The 22,740-nt window shown below is 37.4% G+C and overlaps 1 protein-coding gene across 1 annotated transcript in view; it reads right to left on the bottom strand.

Moving 5' to 3' along the window:
• GAS2 (growth arrest specific 2) overlaps window positions 1-22,740 on the bottom strand; it is an 86,477-nt gene that overhangs the window by 54,045 nt on the left and 9,692 nt on the right. Inside the window, exon 3 of the mRNA XM_074842534.1 lies at window positions 4,225-4,366. Within this exon, the coding sequence (XP_074698635.1) occupies window positions 4,225-4,366 (142 nt within the window). The remainder of the gene's footprint in view (window positions 1-4,224; window positions 4,367-22,740) is intronic.

A 22,740-nucleotide genomic window follows, 5' to 3' on the forward strand; every position in this document is an offset into this window, starting at 1 on the left:
ATTTCCACTAAAACACTAGGTGCTTTTGTTGAAGAAACCTGTCCGTTAAACTTCAACAAATAAGTTGCATCAAAAGAAGTCCATATCACATACTGTGTGTACACACGCACAGTTACATAATATACAAGCACAAAACATTAATACAATATCATCCAAGAATTCTCAAAACAAGCAACACACATTAGCATGCTGGCACACTTGGTGGCAAACCCTTTTCTTGCTGGGTAGACTCTTTATCATAGAAGAGATGCAGAATATTCACGGGTTCCAAATCCTATAATCATCCAACAACTCTATGTTACCAACAAAGAGTTTATAACTTATGCTTTAAATTCACTTTACTAAAGCAATCATAGAAAATCTTACCATTCCTACTATTTGGTCAAAAAGAGTTTTCTTCAAGTATTACACTTTCAGGCTTGAGCACCATAATTACAAATATCTCCATCTAGAATGTTTCCATAAATTGAATTACCATAGCACTAAAACCTACAAAGCGGATATTACAAAATACATGTATCATGGGAACAGTAGTTACAGACAGTATTACTTTTCTTAGACTGCAAAGAGTTTGTGCATCATGTTTCAAGTCCTAGATATGGGACGTTTGACCTCTGATACATCTAAGAACCCCATTCGAAGACAGTGTATCTCAAGATTTGCCCAGATGATCAAAGTTTGTACTTTGGATCATAGGTTTTGGTATGAAGAAAGCTAGTTTTTTTCTTCTTTAAATACACTAACTATAAAAATAACTATGAAAAACATGCTAAATTGTTCAACAAGTGTAGAGAGCATGTATAGTCTCCCTCTATTTTGCAGCAATCAAGATTATCCCCACATACTGTGTTGCTGTATTTGTTACAGACACTACTGTCTTTTCTGCGCCTCATACAACAGGTACACCATCGTTGCAAAGGTGTTAACTCTGGGACTTTCCTGCCATGTCTCTGCATTAAGATAAGTTCAAAGGGCAAAATACATACAGATTGCTACCAGTCAGCTTTGCCTGTATTATAAATCTTCACGGAAAACCGTATTTCCAATTTGTTTGTATTTTGAACTATGTTAAAGCATCATAACGTTCATCAACTACAAGTTAGTAGTACAAGTGCATTGTTTTCAAACTTCTGGGTTCTGTACTGATCTCTTACAAGGATCTTTAAAGTACCTCTACTGATTAGAAAGCATAATCATATCTACCAGCATAACATACACCACTTTTTTTCCCCTTCTATTTATTTTGAAGACTTGGATCCCATTTCCTTGTTTAGCTCAGCTGAATAACCCAAATCCAACAAAACATTTGAACCCATGCTTAACTCCGAGTAATTAAATTACTAAATCAGTCCCCAAGTGATGGACAAGGACACAAAGTGACATGAGTAGGTCTCTACTCACCTGCTTGTCCGTATCAGCCCTATAAGGTTAACAATATGAAGAAACAACCTCTAGGAACCCTCAAGATCCCCATTAACATCACTCGGCTGCACGCTCCTCAGGCACGGACTGCACCCACCTGCCATAGCGTCTGCCTGACACCGTTCCATTCAGTGAGGAATGCCCTCACACGGCTTCCATCTGAGTGCTACAGAAGTGGGAGTGCTGGATGCATTTGTGTGCAGTTATACTTGAATGATTTCAAAGACTTCGGAACTCATCAAGATGAGAACATATTTTGAAGTAATGAGAAATAATAGCAATTAATAATTTCTTAGCTAGTATATACTCAATTTTGATGATCTTTGAATAGACTTGGGAACTTTTTTTTTAAATCACTAGTGTCATAAATCCATCATTCAAATGTTTCAGTACCATAAATCTTAAAAATTACTCTTATAACATTAGAATACAAATTTTCAAAAAAAAAGCCTCAGGAATCTTTTATGTGATACAGTGGCATGAAGAAAATATCACTATGTGCATCTAATTAAATAATACAATATTTACATACCTTAAGGCAGAATAGAGTAAAAAAAGAACATAAAAATCGAGTGAGTTAAGAACATTAGCACAGTAAGGTTCCTCAATATAGACAGAAAATAGTTGCTTTATCACTACAAATTTACATATCGATACAGTTAATTAGCCTTGGGGAAAAAAAGACAAGAAACACAAAAAACAGTTATGTCTGTAACCATAATTTCACCACAATTATTTATCATCAAAAATGGAGTAGAATTCCATGACGCAGTATGAACACTGAGCTGTCATTCACACGTTTCCCACCACTTTGAACAGAACCTTTGGTATTACTTACCTTTGCTGAATTTTTATTTCCCATGCAGTGGAGAAGTGATTTGTGGGAAAGAGAGGAACATAAAAACTTTAGATTGGCAACTGTTATGTCTCATCATTATTCCTAATGCATTAGAAAAACCTCAAATGAAATCAAAACTTTTAAGAGTTCTAGCTCAGACCAAGGGAGAATTGTAGCTTCTATTTTTATCTTTTTTAGAAATGGCATGGTCACTATCACCTTCTCAAGTTCAGAAAAAAAAAGGTCAAAATATTATCAAGTCCTAATCTTATTTCCAGCACCAGAAGTCTTTTCAACAAGCACATTCTATAAACAGTAACACTCAGAGAAGGAAAACAACAGAACCTAGTTTTCAATCAGTGAAGAAAATCAGTCCCTAATCAAACAAATCTAATACAGCACAGGTTTGCCCACTGCGTATTTGGGCATATTTCACTTCAGTTTTCTGAGAGAGGAAGGCATCTTGAACAGCAGCTTTCCCAGTGCATTTGCACTCAGTGTTACATTGTGGCAGGCAAAGCACTGCGTATGTGTAAAAATTAACTTATCCAGGGAATGTCGGTATTTCAGCTATGCCAATTCCATCTCTAAATGAGATCTGGTTTCTTAACAATGCACAACAAAATTCTTTATAAACACACTCTCTATTACACAGTTAACCTATTATTGGAACAGTGGTAAACTGATGGGTTTACCATAGCAGTACGAAGTCTAAATTCATTTAAGTGTTGGATTAACCACAGGTTGTTCGGCTTATCTCATACATTGGAGGCCTGTGTCTCCTTCCTTCTTGTCTTTGCAAGTTTCTTTATCCTAGGTAATGTCCAACTTCTCCATCATTTCAAATCTTTAGAAATACAATTACTATTCATCTTCCACATGCTTTACCACATCCATAGAAATTTTCTCTTGAGGATTTAATTACCAAAACAGAGACAATACATATATCCTCCTTACTGTTTGTCACCTTTCTGATACTAGTTTCTTCTCTGCCAAGCATTTTTTCCTGGAGATATAAAATGATTTAATTTAATTTCAAGAACCTCACAGGATAAAAGAATAGACAAATAAAAAAAAATTATTCAGAAATAGTTGTGCTAGAAGAGCAAGGCTGTAAAAGAAGGGGAATAGATCAGTTGCGACACAGATAAGAACTTCAACTGTGCAGTCAAAGACCTTTTGAGCAACAGAACAAAGCAGCTCTTGATCCAGTACAGTGTGTTCATCTGTCTTCCATAGAAACTGAGCTATCATCACAACTGCTTTATACTTTTATCTGAGTTCAGATAACAAACAAACATTCGATTCTCTTCATTTTATAATATTTGGCTGAAAAATTCTCGAGGTAAGATTCATAAGTTTTCCTTTGAAATGAGAAGAGTTAAAATAATGAAGAATATGTAGTACTAGAACAGTGATTTCCTAAGCAGTCCAATTCTTTTGATGGAACACCCTGAAACACTAGTGTTGGATAATTTTTGTCCAGAGCTGCACAAGAGAATCAGCTGGAAAAAAGGTCAATATAGGACACAGAGAAAAAAAATTGTATTTTCTTGCCTCCTGTGCAACCCACTGAATCTGCACAAATAGTTAAATGTCTGTGGCCAAAACTGAGCATGCACTTCTATCCTACTCTCCCAAAACAGCAAAGCACCACCTTATATATTGAACTAAGGAACAGCATTCCATGATCAAAAAGGTGTGTGTAGGGTGGAAAAAAAACCATCTGTATGCAAGATATTATAGCAAGATTTTTGTCTCATTTCAGATCCTCTTAAAATGGACTTAAATGAATTTTCAGTGATGCGTACTTTATTTGTTCATGCTTCAGATAAGAGGCAGAATTAAAACAGTCAGACACAGGTCAGATTTGGAGTCACGACCTATTAAGACAGCCACTCTGTCTTTCAAGGCAAAACACAAGTTACTTAAAATTACCAACTACCATATAAACAAATACATACCCAAACCTTCTGATTCAAACAGGCAGGTATCATCCACCCCTACATCTCTGCACCAGGATAAGAAATTTGCTGTGTTGTCTCGTGCAAAAAAAGACCCTGAAGGAGCATTGGCTTTGCATGGAATCTTCCGTACAGGTAAAGTCTGAAAAAAAAAGTTAGATAAATGATACATGCTAGCATAACACTTAGGTATTATGAAATTAATACACAGGTTTTGCATAGATGGGTGACTGCCACCAACATATTTCCTTGTCTATTAAAGAATTCCAAGAAAAGAAGAATGAGAACTGAATTTAACAGCATGACGTTGTCAACCACAAAGTCTTTTCAAAAGCATCATGATAGGTTACAAGACATGAAGTTCCGAGCTGAATCAATATTTTAGGAAAATTACCAACTACAATTTTGGGATTTAGTGTGTGGTTCAGTTCACTGAATTTAAAATAAAAAAAAAAAAAAAAAAAAAAGACAGACTTTCAACTAGGAACTGAACTTTCCGAAAGTTGAAGCGAATTAGTTTCATATCTATGTTAGGAAAGAATCAGAGTGTCAGTGTAAAGCAACAGGTCTTGAGGACTAAAGACCATAAACACTTCAGAAAGGCCACTGTCTTCCATTTAGCAACACACAAATGTAATCTAGTAGCTACAAGATCAAGGTTTAACACAGAGCCAGGCTCTCATTGCACCAGAGTAGCTCCACTTACATGATTTTGATACCAGAGGAGATGCTAGTGATACAGCGTATCAATATCTGAACCAGAATAATTACCACAGCAAGCTTTTTGCTTTACTGAGACACATACAAAGAATCCTTTAGCATTTACTTTACTTTCATTTAAGGTTTCTTTTCCTCAAAGAAGAGCCGCCATCCATGCCAAAATGAAGAAGCAATGAAACATTGTTACTATGTAACTTTAGAAATCTCTAAACCATGGAGGAATTCAGACCCCATGTCGACTTGAATGTGCTGCTTTTCTAATGCTGATTTATGAAATATTTGCTTCTGTTCTGGAGTCAGTAGTTACTCAATGGCAAATGAGCTAAGAGGTAGAAAACTGAAAATGGTGTCTCTACCAGTGCCTAGATCTATGTCCAGAATTCTGTTTTTAAAAGTCCAAAATAATTCTTCAAAATGTGCAGGACAAAAAAGACACAGGAGTACGCTTCCCCTTGCAATAGCTGCTGATAGCATCCTAATGTCAGTATTCAAAGACAGTTTAGAAAGAGTTACAGATGATTTTTTATTAGACATATGATGGCAGCAATTTAATTGCAGAACACATCTACATGCACAGAACTACTCACATCTATATACCCTGGCAACTCCAGGCATAAACACCATTCTACTTACTTTATCAATATGTTAATGGGAGCTTATAAATTGTCTTAGACATATACACCTGCCTTATAAATGTTTAGACCTATTCCTCAGATCACCATCTAGCTCTCATTCCCCCATGATTCTTGTTCCAACTGCACTTCTTTACATTTCCTTGTTTCGCAAAAATTACGCTTATGTTTCAAAATATTTACAAGGAGATATTAATACTTTTCTACATTGTATTAGCAGAAAACACTGACCAGTTTTACATAACATTTTAAAGAAAACTCCAAGTAAACCTTGTGTCACAGTCACCGCATAACCTCCTGGACCATACTGGAACAAGTGAGAGGAAGGAGGAAGAAAGTAGGGAAGTAAAGACAGCTATTCACTAAAACCAGAGTCAATAAAAAACAGTGAAACCTGAATTCCTCCAAGGGGCTCTAGATATGAAACAACCTTATAGATCAGAGCACAAGGGAGTCGTTAACTGTTGTTTTCAATCCCTTGCCATTCTTCTGGGGGAAAAGAGAGGGAGGGGAAAAGAGAGGGAGGGGAAAAGAGAGGGAGGGGAAAAGAGAGGGAGGGGAAAAGAGAGGGAGGGGAAAAGAGAGGGAGGGGAAAAGAGAGGGAGGGGAAAAGAGAGGGAGGGGAAAAGAGAGGGAGGGGAAAAGAGAGGGAGGGGAAAAGAGAGGGAGGGGAAAAGAGAGGGAGGGGAAAAGAGAGGGAGGGGAAAAGAGAGGGAGGGGAAAAGAGAAAAAAGTGCTCAGTTCTCACAGACCAGGGCATTTTTTTCTTTAGGAAAAAAAAGCTGTTAGCACTAGACACATTTCTAGACTGGCACCCTTCTTTTCACATCATACTAATTTCTTCAAAGAAACAATGAGTATCTGTACCCTGAGGCAAATTCTCATTATACTCTACAGACTGCTTCACACGTTGAATTTCCCCTTGTGACTTACAGCCTTTAGAAAGAAGTAATGCAGCATTTGTTCATCTCTGCCCACTCCCCCCCCCCCTCCCCCCCCATGCTTTCTCAGGAGATTTTAATTGGACACGTCTAACAGTCTTAAAAGAGCACCCGCTTCTGTTAAAAGGAGTCACACAAAATTCTCTGGCAACCTGCTGGAGGAAGGTCAACTAGTCCAGACTGCATTTGGAGAAAAGCTGTCAAAACAAGCCTTCTGCTTCATGATATTGTACTAAAAAAATCTTCCACAAAACATTGCAAAAACCTTAAAGAAGTTCCTTCTTCAAAATAATTTCCATAGTGAAGGTCTAACCTGACCTTACTTCCTCCAGTGCAGAAGAGGAAGAAGCAGCGTGGGCAGGGATGTTGGACTGGCTAACAGCAGCATGAAGCAAGGTGGACACACACAGCGAGCAGCAAGAGTTGAGCTGCTGCATGAGGGAAGGTAAGCCAGGAGCCAAGGGTGACCTGGCACAGGTGGTGGCAGCCCTCACTGGCAACCGTGCAGTCCCACACTACCCGAGTATGGCAGTGCTGGTGACATTACTGCTTTAGCCAACTGTCCTCTTATAAGATGAAGCGACAAGTCAGGTCTAGTGTCTGTCCAGGAAAACAAGCCAGAAACAGCAGAAGACACAGCTGGACACAAGACTACCAGAGAAGCTGAGGCTCCAGCCACAAAGCAAGGCTGGAAATGGTCTGTCCACAACATGGCTCAGGCAAGAAGGGGGGATGAGGTCAAAGGGAGCTCCTGGGTCATAGGCAGAGAGTGCAGGTTGGGTCCCAGGTGAGGCTGGTCAGGACTATTAAGATATTTTGGTTCTCTCAGGTCCTGACAGCAACTCTTCTGTGTTTAGTGCTCCAGTGGAACCAATCCCTTCAGAAATACATAGCTAGTTTATAATCAACTCTGTCTTGTCAGTAGATTCAAAGAGGTGCCATTTCACAGCACTGTATCTTCATCTCATTACATACAACATCCACTGTATGTACAAGGTACTTGATCATATTCTCACAGAAACAAACTACCAGCAGCTATAAATGGGTTTAACACAACTAAAAATTAAGCAGAATTAAATTATTTTACCATAATACCTCTGCTTGGACTAGACTATCTGAAGTAATTCATGAATGTTGAACCAACTGAGCTCACAGGTCAACGTAAGGAGACCAAATTATATCTGACAAAACTATACTCTTTGGAAATTTTGAATGATTATGTCAAATTTGAAGAACAAATCCTGGATGACCTTCTCAGATTGCCAGCACTGTGACAGAAACAAGATGACAAGAAGCCAGCTCCAGTACTCCTGGTACTTGCAGACTTGTGCATAAGCTACTTCAGAGAGCATGGGAAGGAGATAAAGCTGGTTACTTTGTGGCTGAAAGCAGGCATGCAGTGTCAAATCATGTCACCTCCCAGTTCACTCTTCAGTTCTCATCTCCAGATTTTCCACAGTGCCTGTATTTAATTTTGCTCTCAGGCTCTCCTTTGCAGAAAACTAGCAAGTCTCCTCCAAGACATAAACTGTTTATAACCCCAGGAACAGCTCAGAAGGGCATTACAGGTCAAATCATACCAGCTTTGTTGCCTTCCATTGAGTTCTCCAACTCCAGCCCAAATGATTCTGTGCCTTTAAACTACTTTGTCCTGTCACATCCCCTGTTCTTTCATGTCATGTTAAGGGTATTAAACACTGTTCTGGAGGTCTGTGATAAAACCCTGTGAGATTATTTCAGGAAATTTGAACTAGGAAAAAAAAAAACCACAAAAAAAAGGAATATGTATGGCTGGTGGCTGCCATCTGGCAATCAGAGGAGACTTGGGCCTTGTGCAGGCACAACCAACCTGCTCTACTCGGCCCTAAGCCCACAGGGCAGGAGCAAGTCTGCAGCCCTGGTCCTGGAGCCCAGGAGCGGCTCCTTGGCACAGATGTCCTCAGCAAGACTAAAGCAGCTGGAAGCAAGAAGATAGCCAGGAGAACCTGCACTGCCTTTCTTTTAAGGGGCTATTGGGAAGGTATTGCTATGCCTGGCAGGAACACAGAAAACTATTGTTATCCCCCAGGGTCACTGCTGCTCCCAGTACTAATGACATATGAATAAATCTTATTCTAAATATTTTATGTCTTCTGATTTAGGTAGATGGTAATGACCCAATACAGAAATGCTTTCAAGAAAAGCAGCTCAGAACAGATGGTTTATGTGTCAGAAATCGATGCAGTTAGAGCCAGAAGATAAACTGTCTAAAACTTCATGTACATAACTGGCCATCCATAAATTACACTTCTGTACCTTGACAACCAAGACAGACCTTTAAACACATCAGTCAACCTAGCTTCATGGCAAAGCTTAGACATTCATAGAGCTTGCAACATTTCTTTTACAATTATAAAGATTACAGTGTCTTTTAGAAGCACGTTTTAGTAGTAACAGCTACTGACAGCTAAGAGTCTAGGTACAGAACTATCACACTTTATTAAATCTTGCAATATTTTCTAGTTTCATAGTGACAGAAAAGATGTCTGATTAATGGGTGCCCTAAACAATTCAGGAATGACAAACACCCAAGTGTAAAAACAAGGCATGTCTGGGCTACAGAAGGGAAAAAAACCTACATTATTGAAGGAAAGGGAAAAAAAAAAAGAAAGCTTTAAGTCATTTTATGGAACAAATACTACACAGATAACTATCTCCAACATCACATGATCTCACTAAAATGTAGCATTCTATATTTCATCCCATTTCCCACAATATTAGGGTCTTGCTGAAGAGAACAGCAAAAAAACCCTCCATTCTGTTCAACAATAGCACGATCAGGTTTATCACAGAAGTCATAGGGAAATACTCGTATTTTCTTATCACCTACTAAATTTCCCTACCACCTTTTAAATAGAAACCTACTTTTTTAATATTTCCAAAACTATCACTGTAATGTTCAAGCTAAAACACATGAAAGCTCTTATTTAAGGAAGGTTTCATGGACAAATATTTTTTACTGATTTGTATAAATGGCCTGACTATCTCAAAAGTGCTTTCTAACAGATCATTCTGAAGTAATTAGGTTTCCATATGGCAAAAGTGACTTTTGTTGACATAGTATAGTATAACCGCAGTTGCTTTGAAACAGCAGTGGTCGCAATTACTGCTATCAAATATCATGAAAACAATTCCCCAGTCACACTCCTTTTACAATCTTGTCTTGTTGATGTGCATGCATGTGGTTTAATGCAGGATGTGAAAGTGTGAGTGAAACATATGATGCAATCCTGGAAAAATGCTGTCAGGTTCATTTCTAAACCCAAAAGGGACTCTCTTACACCGATGCTCTGAAATCACATGGAAAAATATATTTTTTGTACTGCAAAATGAGGGTCTACAAATACATGTTAAAAACCCTGATTTTTTTTATAGCAACCTTGAGCCACATTTTGAAGATTCCTAATCATACTTCCTTCTCCGAATAGATGATTTCACAACTTTGAACTGTCACTCACACTTGAATAAAAGGAAAAAGATTAGCAATTTTGTTTGTTATGGAAGAGGGTTACAGTTAGCTAGGCACTCACAGGAATATTTGCTTTTATTGCCTGACGACCTACATTAATCAAAATGGGGGAGGAAATTTTAGAGGCTGCAGTATCTACCTGCAGTGGTTTCTCTCATGTAGTTATTTAGCATTATATAAGCAGAAATTCATACTGAAATGTCAGTTTATCAGCTAGACAGAACATGTATCTGTTTCAGAACTTTTCACCATTTTGCATTTAACTTTGCTACTGGCCACACAGCTATTCTTTCCCGTCTTAAATTCTTCCCTCATTTCACTCAGGTATTCTTAGAAATGCCCTCCTCCCCCTTATAAAATCTGAATTAGCTCATTAGGACAGGAAATAGAAAAGAGAAGTTCTGATACAATCTTCTCTAAATATGATTTTTCACCTTGTGTTTTATTAATTTGTTAAACATAAGTGAACTGAAGCTCATTGTTACAGAACCTATTCTTATTGAGCTGTTACAATTCACCTCACCACAGAGTGACAACGCCCCTAACCAAGCATCATTTATTCACTTGCTATTCTTAATTCTTCAGGAACTCAAACCTAAAATGTTTCAGATCCTATTTATAAATCACGGAAGCGGTGTCCCAGACACTCATTTCAGCAAAGGAAAATTAAGTTTACCTTAGACTGCTTTTCAGTGCCAAAACTCAGCTTTAGTGAATAGTCATAAAGTATAGACAAGTATGAACTAGACATTAAATAAAGGAAACTGTAATACCGACAAGGTAAAACAACTACTCCTTGGCAAGGCGGGCCCAGTTTTGTCTTTCCCCCCACCCCATTTACTATGGGAGAGAACATTTTCCAAATATAATGGCTGGACCAACCATCAAAAGAATGTGCTAAATGCATATGCAAAATGAATAGAAGGAACTCTGAATATGGAAATAACACACAGAATTTAAAATGAAACATTTCCCACTGCAAAAACTAAAACTTAAGAAAAAATATAATCCTCCCCAGCCCTCCCAAATCTGCAATAAAAGTTAAAATCCAGGAAAATTTAAAAAACAAAAACTCAATATGGAAATTTTGAAGGCTTGAGAGACATCAATAAAAATTGCCAAATTTTTCAACAGACATGGAACCAGGAATAGCTTCCAGATTGATGAAAAGTGACATTGCACTTACAACAACGAAAGCATCCCTAAGCAACTCGCTTAACAATTGGCAAAACCTTGTCCTTCAGTGAAACAGTCTTTGCACTGTCATATTAAGTAGAGAGATGTCACTTTAATGGAGGTTGGATTTCAAGTTTAAAGATCATGTGTTGACCAGATTTTTACCCTATGTAATCACTGCAGAGACCACCAAAAGCCAAAAATCACTCATTATCAACTTCCTAGATTCTAAGAAAGCATTTGTGATCATTTCAGAATACCTAACAGATTTATGATATGCCAATAAAAACAATTAAGATCATCAAGGCTTTATATCAACATACAGTCTACAATGTTAAAATAAATACAGAACTAAGGGAATGGTTTAGCCCTGTTATTAGTGTCAAAGTACAATACATTTGCCCACTTCTTCCACGTAGCATTAGTTTTAACTTCTTAACAGTAAGCATAGATGGTAAATAAGCTTAATTTAACAACAATACAGTTTTAAAACTTCAGATTTTGTTCATGGCTTTGTCATTCTAAGTGCTCTGTCCAAGACACAGCTTGCTGGTCACAGAGCAAAAGATGAAAATGTTGGTTAACATTCCAAAAAAGATGAGGTTAATAAATAGTTATGAAAAACTAATTTAACAGAGACACTGCAACTCCAACTTCCAGCAGCGTGTTAGAAAGCCAAGGAATACAAGAAATGATTCAATTCACATACAATACACGGGAAAACTGGGATACCCAGAAGTAAATAATGTCAAAAATTGGCAAGGCAGAAGCTTCATTCACCAGCTTAAGCACATTTGATTATTTACTGATGACTAATTTAGTCAAGGGAGATGCCCATTGCAACGTATGGAGGCAAAATGACGTTGTCTGCCAGAATCAGGCGGCCACCTGTGAGAGGCTGGCTATTGGGCAGCTGGGTAACACAGAGACTGACAACCAGGAACCTTCCACTGGAGAGCAGGTGAGGCACAACTAATAGAACCTGACAACAAAGAGCCCGTTTAAACAGATGTCAGACCCTGTTCCTGCCCACTCAATTTGTGTAACTGAGGATGGGATTAAGTCACTAGAGTCCAAAGCCTTGGGGAGGTCTATAAATTGACTTTCAAAACTTCCAGGCATCTAACTCTGTAACATATCTGTGCCTACTGACAAGTTCACTTTTATTAGTAGTCTTTTCAAAGATCTTGTAGAAGTAATTTACAAACTCCAGGCATGTATGCACCACAAATTAAAAGCCATTACTTCTACTTATCTACAATCTGAAAAGGCTATCAGGCCAAATGCAAAAATGAAAGGGCGTTTGGTTTTTTCCTAATGCTGCAATAACATTAGAGAGAGATGCCACTATTAAATAGCATTAAAGAGAGACTGCAATACAAATAAAAAAGAACGTAAGTTTCTTAAAGTTTTATAAACAGAGAAACTACGACAGAGACACTAAGGTAAGCCATGGCAAAGACCTCCTTGCAGTGTTCCTGAAAACAAACACAAGGAGCAAAGCCTGGGATTCAGTAGTTCATTCCCACCCAATAAATGCTCTGTACTTTGTCCTTAAACTCCTGTTTTTCAGAATTTATGTTCAGATGGGAATTTTTTTAATTGGCATTTCATAATAGATTTCTTAGACAATACCTGATTAGAACAGAATGGGGCAATTCTCACAGCTGATCTTTCAGGACAATTACACCTTATCTTTGATACGTCATCATGAGCTTTTCCTTATCACAACTACAGAAGCCAGAGCTGAATTAACGTAGAGTTAATTGAAGAAGTTGAAGAATCCTAGTTTCTGAATTTACCTCGTTTATATTGTAATATAGTGAGAAATACAGGAGGATTGCATTTGAGTAAGTTGTTTGTGGTTATTTCATTGTCACACAGCACAGCCTGTGAATGAACATGGCAACTACATGCTTAAGTAGCAATTTTTCCATGAGATTTCAACTGGTCAAATCTGAGTGGATTTTCATAGGACACATTTCCAAAAGCATCTTATTAACCCACAGTCATGCCTTATCAAATATTACACTCTTGAAGGGGATATGATTCTCTCAAAATAAAGTTAAATATGAAAAATATTAAATTTTGGCAAAAACAACTCATTTTAGTCTCAGAAATTTTAAAATCACTTTTTCCCCTTAATCATTCCAAAAGAACCCAAACTAAGGACAATGCTTAGAAAATTTCAGTCTAAATAGCTCAAGTCCATCAAAACACATTATAGGTTCTAAAATTTCATATCAAAAGACCTTTCCATATTCTTCCCTACAGTATGGTGTAATATAGGTTCAAATAACCAACATATTACTTTGATCTATGGAACTGTAGTGGATAACCTTTCACTGGCAGTCTGAATAACAAACGTCAGAAGCCATTCAAATTCCTTAATGTAACAATTATAAAGGTAGGTATACTGCTGTATTACAGTCATGCCTCTTCTTCCTTTTCCGGCTGTTTTTCTCTCAATGATCAACCTCACGCTTTGTGACCTTTTGAAGTGCAAGGCGGAGTGGGGGGTTCCCAGCCTGTTCTGTTAGATTAGTTCCAAATGGTGCTTTACCTAACGTGAGCCAAGTGTCAAGGAAGACTGTGATAAAGATCTATACAGACTAAAGGAAGACAATTTTTTCAGATGCTTTATCTGTTCGTTTTTTGGATTTCCAGATGTTTAACAAAGATACAATTTTTATGCAGATGCTGAAAACATTCAGAAAGAATTTTACATGTAGCTCACTGCGGGTAACGCTGATTCTCCAAAGCCCAGTATGTTCACTTTTAAGAAAAATTGCATCTTTGCCTTTATGATAAAGAATCTCATTTTCTGTGAGTTTTCCAATTAGAAACCACAAGGAAACTGCTAGAGCCCTGGGAATTCTAAGCTGGCGTAGAATTTTAAAATGTCTGTGATTTGAAAAACATGTTGGAATGTTAATCTATACAGCCAAATTTCCAAACCAGCCTTAAATCAGCCTCTAAAGTTGCTAACAAAGCTTTATTGTACACTTGAAGCATTTGGCGCCAATTTACATATACAAGCACAAATGGGAATTCATGTTCATTTAAATAAACAAATTGGACATAATTATGATATCTATAAATTGGTGTCTATGCCTCAAAGTGATTTCTGTTGTCTCCTTCTGCATTGCAGTCATCACTTATGGCTGTATATTCACTATTCCCATTGTTTCAGAAATTTTGGCTCATTACTGGAAGTTCAAGACTCACTATTGGTAAATGGACCAAATTCTGTAGTTCTTGCTTATTCATTATTCCCTAAAAACTACTAACACTAAGTTTGACCTAAGAATTGCACAATTAAGCCAAAGATAGTTGGTCTAAGTTATATTTTCTCAAGCTTTTAAAAATATCTGCTGATTTCCATTCAAGTCCCTAATCTTACATTTCTGTTCCAGACTATTCCTAATAGTCTAAATAAAAAGGCCCACAGAAAGATCTGTTACAAAGATTTTTACAGTTCACTTTAAAGACTTAACAAAATAAATAATAGGAATATTACAATGCATTTCACTTAAGAGATAAAATCCAGCAAATCTAAAAATGGCTGTCTCTGTATTTCTCTCAGAACACATGCCACCCCTATATGCAGTACCCAAACTGAAGTAATGGTAAAAACGTTATAAAAGCTTCCAGTTTTAATACAAACTTGATAAAGTGTTGAAGTATTAGTATTCCATACAAAACCAATGTTAATTAAGTATCTCTGGCAAAAAAATTGAGATTTCTTCTAGTCAAATAATATTATTGGAAAACAAAGTTTGGTTCTCCTCTTGACCTGATTTGCAGTCTGAATCTTTACGACATATTCCAAAGCAGGAGCTAACAGACAGTTAACTGCTTAAATCTGTACTGCTTCTTCCAGGACAATTACCTTGAGATGCCAGTTCTGATTATTTCTGCAATGTCAAATAGGCGCAGAGGGAGGGTTGTGCAGGAGAATCCCTACCTCAGGTTCACTGACAAGAGCAAGGCCAATTCACACAGAGATTAAATGTGCTCCAGCCAAACAAGGACACAAAGCATGCTTTCCCAAGGACAAGATGTATCAGTGGGAAGAACAATCTGGAGACATACGATGTCTCGGTGCTCCTTCCAGAATTGTGTAGCTCTGCCCCACCACAGTGCATGGCTTAAAGTGCACCTAAAAGCTTATAAGAAGTTCTTCAGTATATTCACCTGGAAGGTGCTAAGCAGACAACCACATAATATCATAAATTTCTTCAGAAGTCTCCTTTTATGGTCTAGTGGGAAAAAGAACTCTATCCTACCATGCAATCCTGCTGCAAGCAGAAAAGCTTTAGTTGTACAAGTTACTTGCTGAGGCATACGGGGTTTGTCCAGATGACCTGTGGCAGGCAAATAGTACAGTATCTGCAAGAAACCTGGTAGCAATCCAGTTGAACATAAGCTCAGCAAGCTATTGACATGTATGAAAAAGGTACAAGGAATTCTCTAACAAACAGCTTTACAGTCTTGTGGAAATGATTCCTTCCAGATGGATTAGCACTTGTGAGTCATTTCGCAAGATTATTCTTTTCCTCTAATATCCACATCAGTCTGCCACTACAAAGATTAATACATAGAAAGACAATGCTGTACTTTTTTTTCCTCTCCCAAGTAATTGAGCACCATATCTATATTGTATATGATCAGAAATTGGCTCCACAAACTTTTACTGCAAAACAAAAGTCTCCAGAAAGTACAAGTGCGCAGACAAGCAAATTGCTGCCCCAGACCACAAAGAATCTGTTCATAGCCTAACCACATTCATGAAGTTCTCAACTGGAGAGTCAAATTTATAACTTACAGAGAGCACCCGAATATGGTTCTGCTATACCTGAGGACTCTTTACCCTGGGCAGACAAGCTCAAGACACCCAGTCTACAGAATACTGTATTTGCTGGGAATCCATCCCATCCACAGGACACAGATAACCCTGAGAAACTGAAGTCTACATTAAAAATAAAACCACCATCTTGATTAGATCAAATTTTCAGCTTGGCCATCCAGGGTCTGAGAAGAGCAAGATCCACATACTTCAAAGGAAGATACATCAAAGCAGACACAAAATAGAAGAAATTGTCCAAAGAGAAAATTTATTCTTAGCCCTTTCCATTTGAACTTGAACTATACCTTCAGGCACGAAAATTCATACCCTTTCCAAATTTAAAAAACATTGAAGCAGCTCTCTCTACGGTACCTATGGATGCTCTCATAGCAATCACACATATCTGATTTCAGTTTAGGAATCTGTTAATCTTATTCCTAATTAGAATACTTTGATGCAGTAAGTTCAAAAAGCATTATTCTATTTCGGAAAGGCCAAATGAAAAGAAAATATAAATCTACTAATTTTCATTGCACAGCACCTCAATCATTTATCGAGAGAAAGATTGCCTTTTCAACTTGAAGAAGAAAAATGAAGTTATCTGGTTTGGCCTATTTTTTGCATTTTAATATCCTGAATAATTTTAATGCACACCCACTTTTTGACAACTCCAGTAAGGGAAGCTCAAAGAGCTTTGGTGTTGATTCTATAAACTACAATATGTAGCCCAAAGATAGCCTCATCATTTTTAAGAGCCCTTCAAAAGTACTGGGGTCTTCAAAATTTTATTCCGGTTAGATAAATCTTAAACCAACTACTGAGTCTTTGAATTATGCCAAGCACAGCCTGCCTCCTGTCCACCAGCCAAGCTATCTGCCTTGGGAAATTATTAAATATTTCTCTAGTTCTCTTCCTGGTTTGATATTTGATCAGTTCAAGTGAAAATATACTGACATGACCTATTATACCTTTTACAATTTGTCAGATGTATGTTATTCTGTAAACAAAAATAACAGTTTAACCTTACAGTATCTGTACAAATGTCTCACCTTGTCCAAGACTTGAACAGTCTGGATTACTTACAAATGAGGGTTACAATAACATAGTCCTTCATCATTTGACTTATGTGATAATATATCAATATGAAGATACATAAGAATTTTCTAAAAACAAATTTCCTCATTTCTAAACTGCTGCCAGACAATTTGCTTTCTTTGATGATGCATGCCTTGGAGGCTCAGAGGCATTTGTTTCTCCTCGTGAATCTCCAGTATTCTCATAATTTCTCCGTTCACATAATTCCCTTTATGCAAAGGAATGACTGAAAAAATAGAACAACCATAAACACATCTTTTGTTCTTATAAATCATTAGAGCAATCCCAGAGCTGTTACTCAATCCCAACTCTCACTGGTTTGGGACATGAGTCAAACCCTAAGTCATCGGTTCAGATTCTCTACTTTAGGAGGACTAGGTTCCCTATGTTTGCTCATGTCCCCATTGCAGAGCAGACACAAAACTCTTTGAAGCAGTAGATTCACAAGCAAAGGTCTGTCTCCTATCTACATTTAGCAAACCACAAGTTTCCATGTTTCTTGTAAATGAGCAGAGTCAAATATCAATTTGTTTTCATGACGGGAACGACCTAATACTAATCACAGCTCACCAAATGGGGCAGCAATACTCAAAGTGCTCAAAGCACTTCACAATGTTCACAAATCAAGCCAATATTGTACAGTGAACAGTATTCCCAGGTTACAGATGTGGAAAATGTAAGCACAGAGATGTATTCTCCCAAAAGCAAACAATAAGCTTACAGCTGAGATGGGGAATTAACTTGGCCTCTAGTTTATAATCTTGTTCTTTTGCCACCAGCCCCTTCTTTCAATATTGACAGAATTCAAGGCAATTCCCTGGCTTTTCAAGTCCTTTGGTTTACAGGATTCTGCCTCTACTTTCACAGATATACATACTTTTCTTTAAAAACATAAACATCTTGACATTTAAAACAAACTGTGAGTTATGAAACTGATGGTTTCACCTCTGAGATACAACTTCAATATTAGAACTTAAAATTAAGTGCAAAAAACCTTCCATCCCCAATAGTGGTTCAGGTCTCTTAATTGTAACTCTCAAAATGCAGAATGTGACTCTTAAAGGGCTCTCACTAGGCCAAAAATTTCACCTTATGCAAACATGCATGACTGAGAAGCCAATGGTGTCCAAGTGATCTACACCCACCAAGTATCAGATTCGCTAAGTACGTTTCCGAGAAGGAAGTGAAAGCTTTGGGTATGGAACAACTGCAAAATACACTTCAGATACTAGGACTATGGGTGAGACATGGACAGAATTTCTTAATGTTAGAAAATACATGAACGTGTGTGTGCAGAAATTACTGTTTCATAGACAGTTTCAATGGAAGTGCAGGTGCACATCCAAGGACAAAATTTACTTGCTGTTTTCTACACAACAGCTTTATTTCACTGCACATTCAGTTTAAACTTGTTAACTCAGCTCCCATTGGAAGAATAAAATTAAATGCATATTTGAATTAAACATTCTAGGACTTAAATATTTGCATCTGGATTTACTTTGTACTTCTATTTCTCTTACCAGCCAAACCAAATCTAGATCCCAGATTCCTGAAAGTGAAGTTGAATTTTAGATTCCAATTCACTATTCAAAAGTATTTCTAAGAGACATTTGAGTTGAAATTTATCTGATTAACCTCTGAGAACTTGTAGAAAAAGGATGACTCAGCTTCAACCTCTTTTCATTCATTTGCCATGAAAACACTGTTTTCAGTAGACTGGTCATAAATATATAGGCAGCTTCAAGGATGGTGGGCAGACTAGTATGCCCTGTCTATTAAAATGGTGATAACTATTAACACAATTTATTTATGTTTATTTAAAAATCTTAATTAATAGGCTTACTCAACTAAGTCCAAGCAAATGTAGTCTCTGTGCATACTGCACATGCCTTGATGCTCTGAATTTGTTTGTACAGCTGTGAAATTCTCAAATTAACTATCTGTCAGGAAAAGTAAAATACTGCCAGGAGAGCATGCAGATGAAATCCAAGCCAATGGGAGAAAATTACAAAATGGCATCTTATGACATGAATCACTTTTATGGAATAACTCCTGCTATAATAATAAGTCTGTAGTTTCTAGACAGTAGATCATTAGCAGCAGCAGCACAGGTAGTTCCAACAACTTACTACCACACAAATCTTCAGCATTTATTAAGATTGATAGCAGTCATCTCCTTGTCATTTTATAAATGTACACAATTAGATTTATTTGACTGGAAAATCTCCAAAAAGGGGAAAAAATTACTTTAAAAAAATATCACACAGTCACACCAGTGTAATACCACCCTCTCTATTTAAAATTTCCATTTTCACTTAAAACTCAAAGTTTTGTCTGTCTGAAGCAGAGAATCAGACACAACATCAATATTTTCAGAATCCTCAGGTTTTGAAGCATTGTTTTTTGCAATTTGCAGCCCCTAACTTCCTTTGAAATGAACAATCATTAAATTTAGAAACTGAAATGCTTTTAATAACTTATTACTGAATGATTAACAAATCAAACACCACAAGGTTTGGGTGCTAGACTCATGGAAGACACTCCGAGTATCTGTTATGATATCCACAAGTGCCTATTATGGCATTAAGCTCAGAAGGGCAATGAGCAGAGACTGCGAAAATGGCACCAGAGGCTGCCAAACTCCAGTGCTCTCAATCACACATTACTCCCTTGGATAACAGATACCAAAGCAGAGTGCAACCCAGGTGCTGGTTTTAGCTGCAGGGATTCAAACCTGAAGAGGCATCTTTAGACAGAAACAAAAATTATAAATTTAAGTTAAAATAACTTCTTTGAAGTTTGACCCTTGGGAAAGGACAGATTTGTCCATGTCCACCTGTACAACTAGCAAGATATTCAGTCCCAAGAAGTAATAACACAGAGAAGATAAGAGTGACCCTACTGGGTCAGCTAAAGGTTCATCTAACCCAGATACAGACTGGCCGCACATATCTAGGGAATACTAAGACCATAGCAAACATGTTATACCTCTCAATATTTTCTCAAGCTCCAACCGTTTTCCAGTCTGGGGTCTTCCTCATCTAGATGAGGTTCCCGTGTATTCAGCCTTCTAAGAGATCTCTCTTTCATTACCTTACTAAGTGTTTTCTTGAACCCAGATAAACTTCAATACTCATTGGCAAGAAATTTCCAACCGGTTTGTAAACAAAGACCCCCTTTTGTTCATTTGGTTCCTGCTAGCTTCATTCGATGTATCATAGTTTTTGTATAGAAAAGACTGAACATCTACCATGCCAGTCCTGATTTTGCAGGTTCCATCACATGTCCCCATGCTGCCTTCTTCCACACTGAAGAATCCTACGCTATTCAATCACTCATAAAAAGCTACTCCACTGATCTCCTTCACTCGTAAAAAGTTACTCCTTCATTGCTTTCCTCTGACTCTTAAGGAAAGAAGACTTTACTGTTGCATCACACACCTTTTAATGTCCTTTTCAGTTTCTTAAAGCCGTAATCCCAAGTCATATTACCAGTCATATCCTAACTCTTTTGAAAATGTTCCCAGGATCCACAAGTGTCTCCATGTGACAAAACAAGGAAGTGCTTATATCCATACCACCATCTTCCTTACAGATTTGGAAAACAGTATTTTGGGTGGCACAACTCTGTAGTTTTCACTTTCCTGATTTATTCCACACTCAAAAAGGCTGATGCTGACCTAGGGGATCCCTGAAGGCTGAAAAAAGTGCAGTCCTCTCTAATAAGAAAGGGAACAATACAGTTCTGTTAAGAAACAAACTGCAAAACTGTCAGTGACTAGAAACATATTGAGCAAGCAGTTAACCCAGAAGAAATAGGATTTAACCTCTGCCATTCTGTAGAGTATTGCAATATGAACTTAAGGAATTATGGCAAACAACTGATGAGTCAGTGTATGGAATATGAATTTTTAATGTCTTCTTACATGTGTTGCTATAGCTGCTAAACTGGCCGGACAGCCCTAAAGAGCTACACAAGTGAATTCATGATCAGTAGTACGTATCAAGCAGAACAGGATATATCATCCTCCTCTAAGACAAAACTAAAACCAAAATACTTTATGGAGCTTTGCCATCTAGGAAGTAGTTCATACACAAAGAAAAACTTCTCTTATAAAAACAGACAAAATCTTCAAGCTTGTGGAGGGACTTAGTGAGATTACACACACACACCCCCTTTATCTATAGCCTTATCCTGTCTCCCTCACTCAGCTATAACCTGGTGCTACTGCAAGATGATCCTTCTAGCAGCCACTCATTTTATATCACTCTGCTTCTAGCTAAAAAAAAAAATTAAAGTTACACATCTGTATAGAAGAGCATGTTACCTATTTTGATAGAGGCTGAACTCTACAGAAGTCAGTAGCTTCTTCCAGCTGCCAGTGAAGTCACCAGGGCACCTGGGTGAAAGACCATAACTTTTCCGTTTTCCTGTGCACAGAGAAATGGCCAAATGGCTTCAAAATTCCACATGTGTTATTAACAGAGTGCATAATAATGATTCAGGGGAGGATTGTGGAATTCTTACTGTGCTAAATTTCATACAGTATAATCTTGTTATAAATTTCCTTGGCACCACAAGTCAGATTTTCCAATGTGTAAACTAGTCCCATTGCCTAGGACTGCTACATAGGGAATTAAAATCTGAAAGGATGAATAGCTCCCTAATAGTCTACAATGACACAAATCTATTACTCTGCCATTTCCTTGAATTCTTACTATACTAAGTACGAAATAACATACATTGAGAAAATAGCAGTGGAGCAGAATTTTTTCCCTTTAATTGCACTGCCCGTTATACCAGTTTGACAAATAGAAGACCAACAAATCTAAGTAATTACAACATATGGGATTACAAATGTCTAATTGGCTTCTAATGTAACTTAGGTTCCAAAAAAGGGGATCAGCTAATTGAAGTAAGGAAGGCCATATTCTCAGCTGAGGAAGTTAATACAAGAAAGGAGCTCTACCTCTTTTCAGTGGCAAAACAGAACTACCAAACATTGGTACATTTCTAGGTTATCTTTCCAAATCGTAGCTCCCTCCAAATGAGTCACCATCAGACCGAAGTCTGATGATACCAAAAAAACTCCCAACAAAACAACCAACCCTCCAAAAAGCAGTAGTTAGATATCTAATAAAAACGTATTGTTTGAATTTCTGAATATTCACTAGAACTTTGTAGTAGAATTTATGACTATTCTGTTTCCTGAGAATTTTACATCAAATAGACATGGCTTTCTGAGATGTCAGTCTGTAAAAAAAAAAAATGCTTTACACTTCGCGATTTAATTCATTTTCTAGTACACCAGCTGGGCAAGATATGAAAAGGGAATGGTTTTAGAACTATGTAGCAAAGTTTGCTTTTTGGGTATTCACCGAAGCTTTTAGTAGTTTTTGCCAATAATGGTACCTTTTGTTTGTTTCTTTAAAGGAAAAAAACAAAACAAGTAACCCTTCTCTCTGCCTAGCTAGTTCCTAGGCTCAACCAAAAGACTGCCATAAGTGTTTTCTCAGCTTGGGAGCTACCGTGACACTAACAGGCCACCACTTAGGTGAAGACAAGCTGGACCAGATTATAAAGAGGAACTCAGAA

The sequence above is a fragment of the Strix aluco genome, chromosome 16, assembly GCF_031877795.1.
Source record: "Strix aluco isolate bStrAlu1 chromosome 16, bStrAlu1.hap1, whole genome shotgun sequence".
In the NCBI taxonomy this organism is placed as follows: Eukaryota; Metazoa; Chordata; class Aves; order Strigiformes; family Strigidae; genus Strix; species Strix aluco.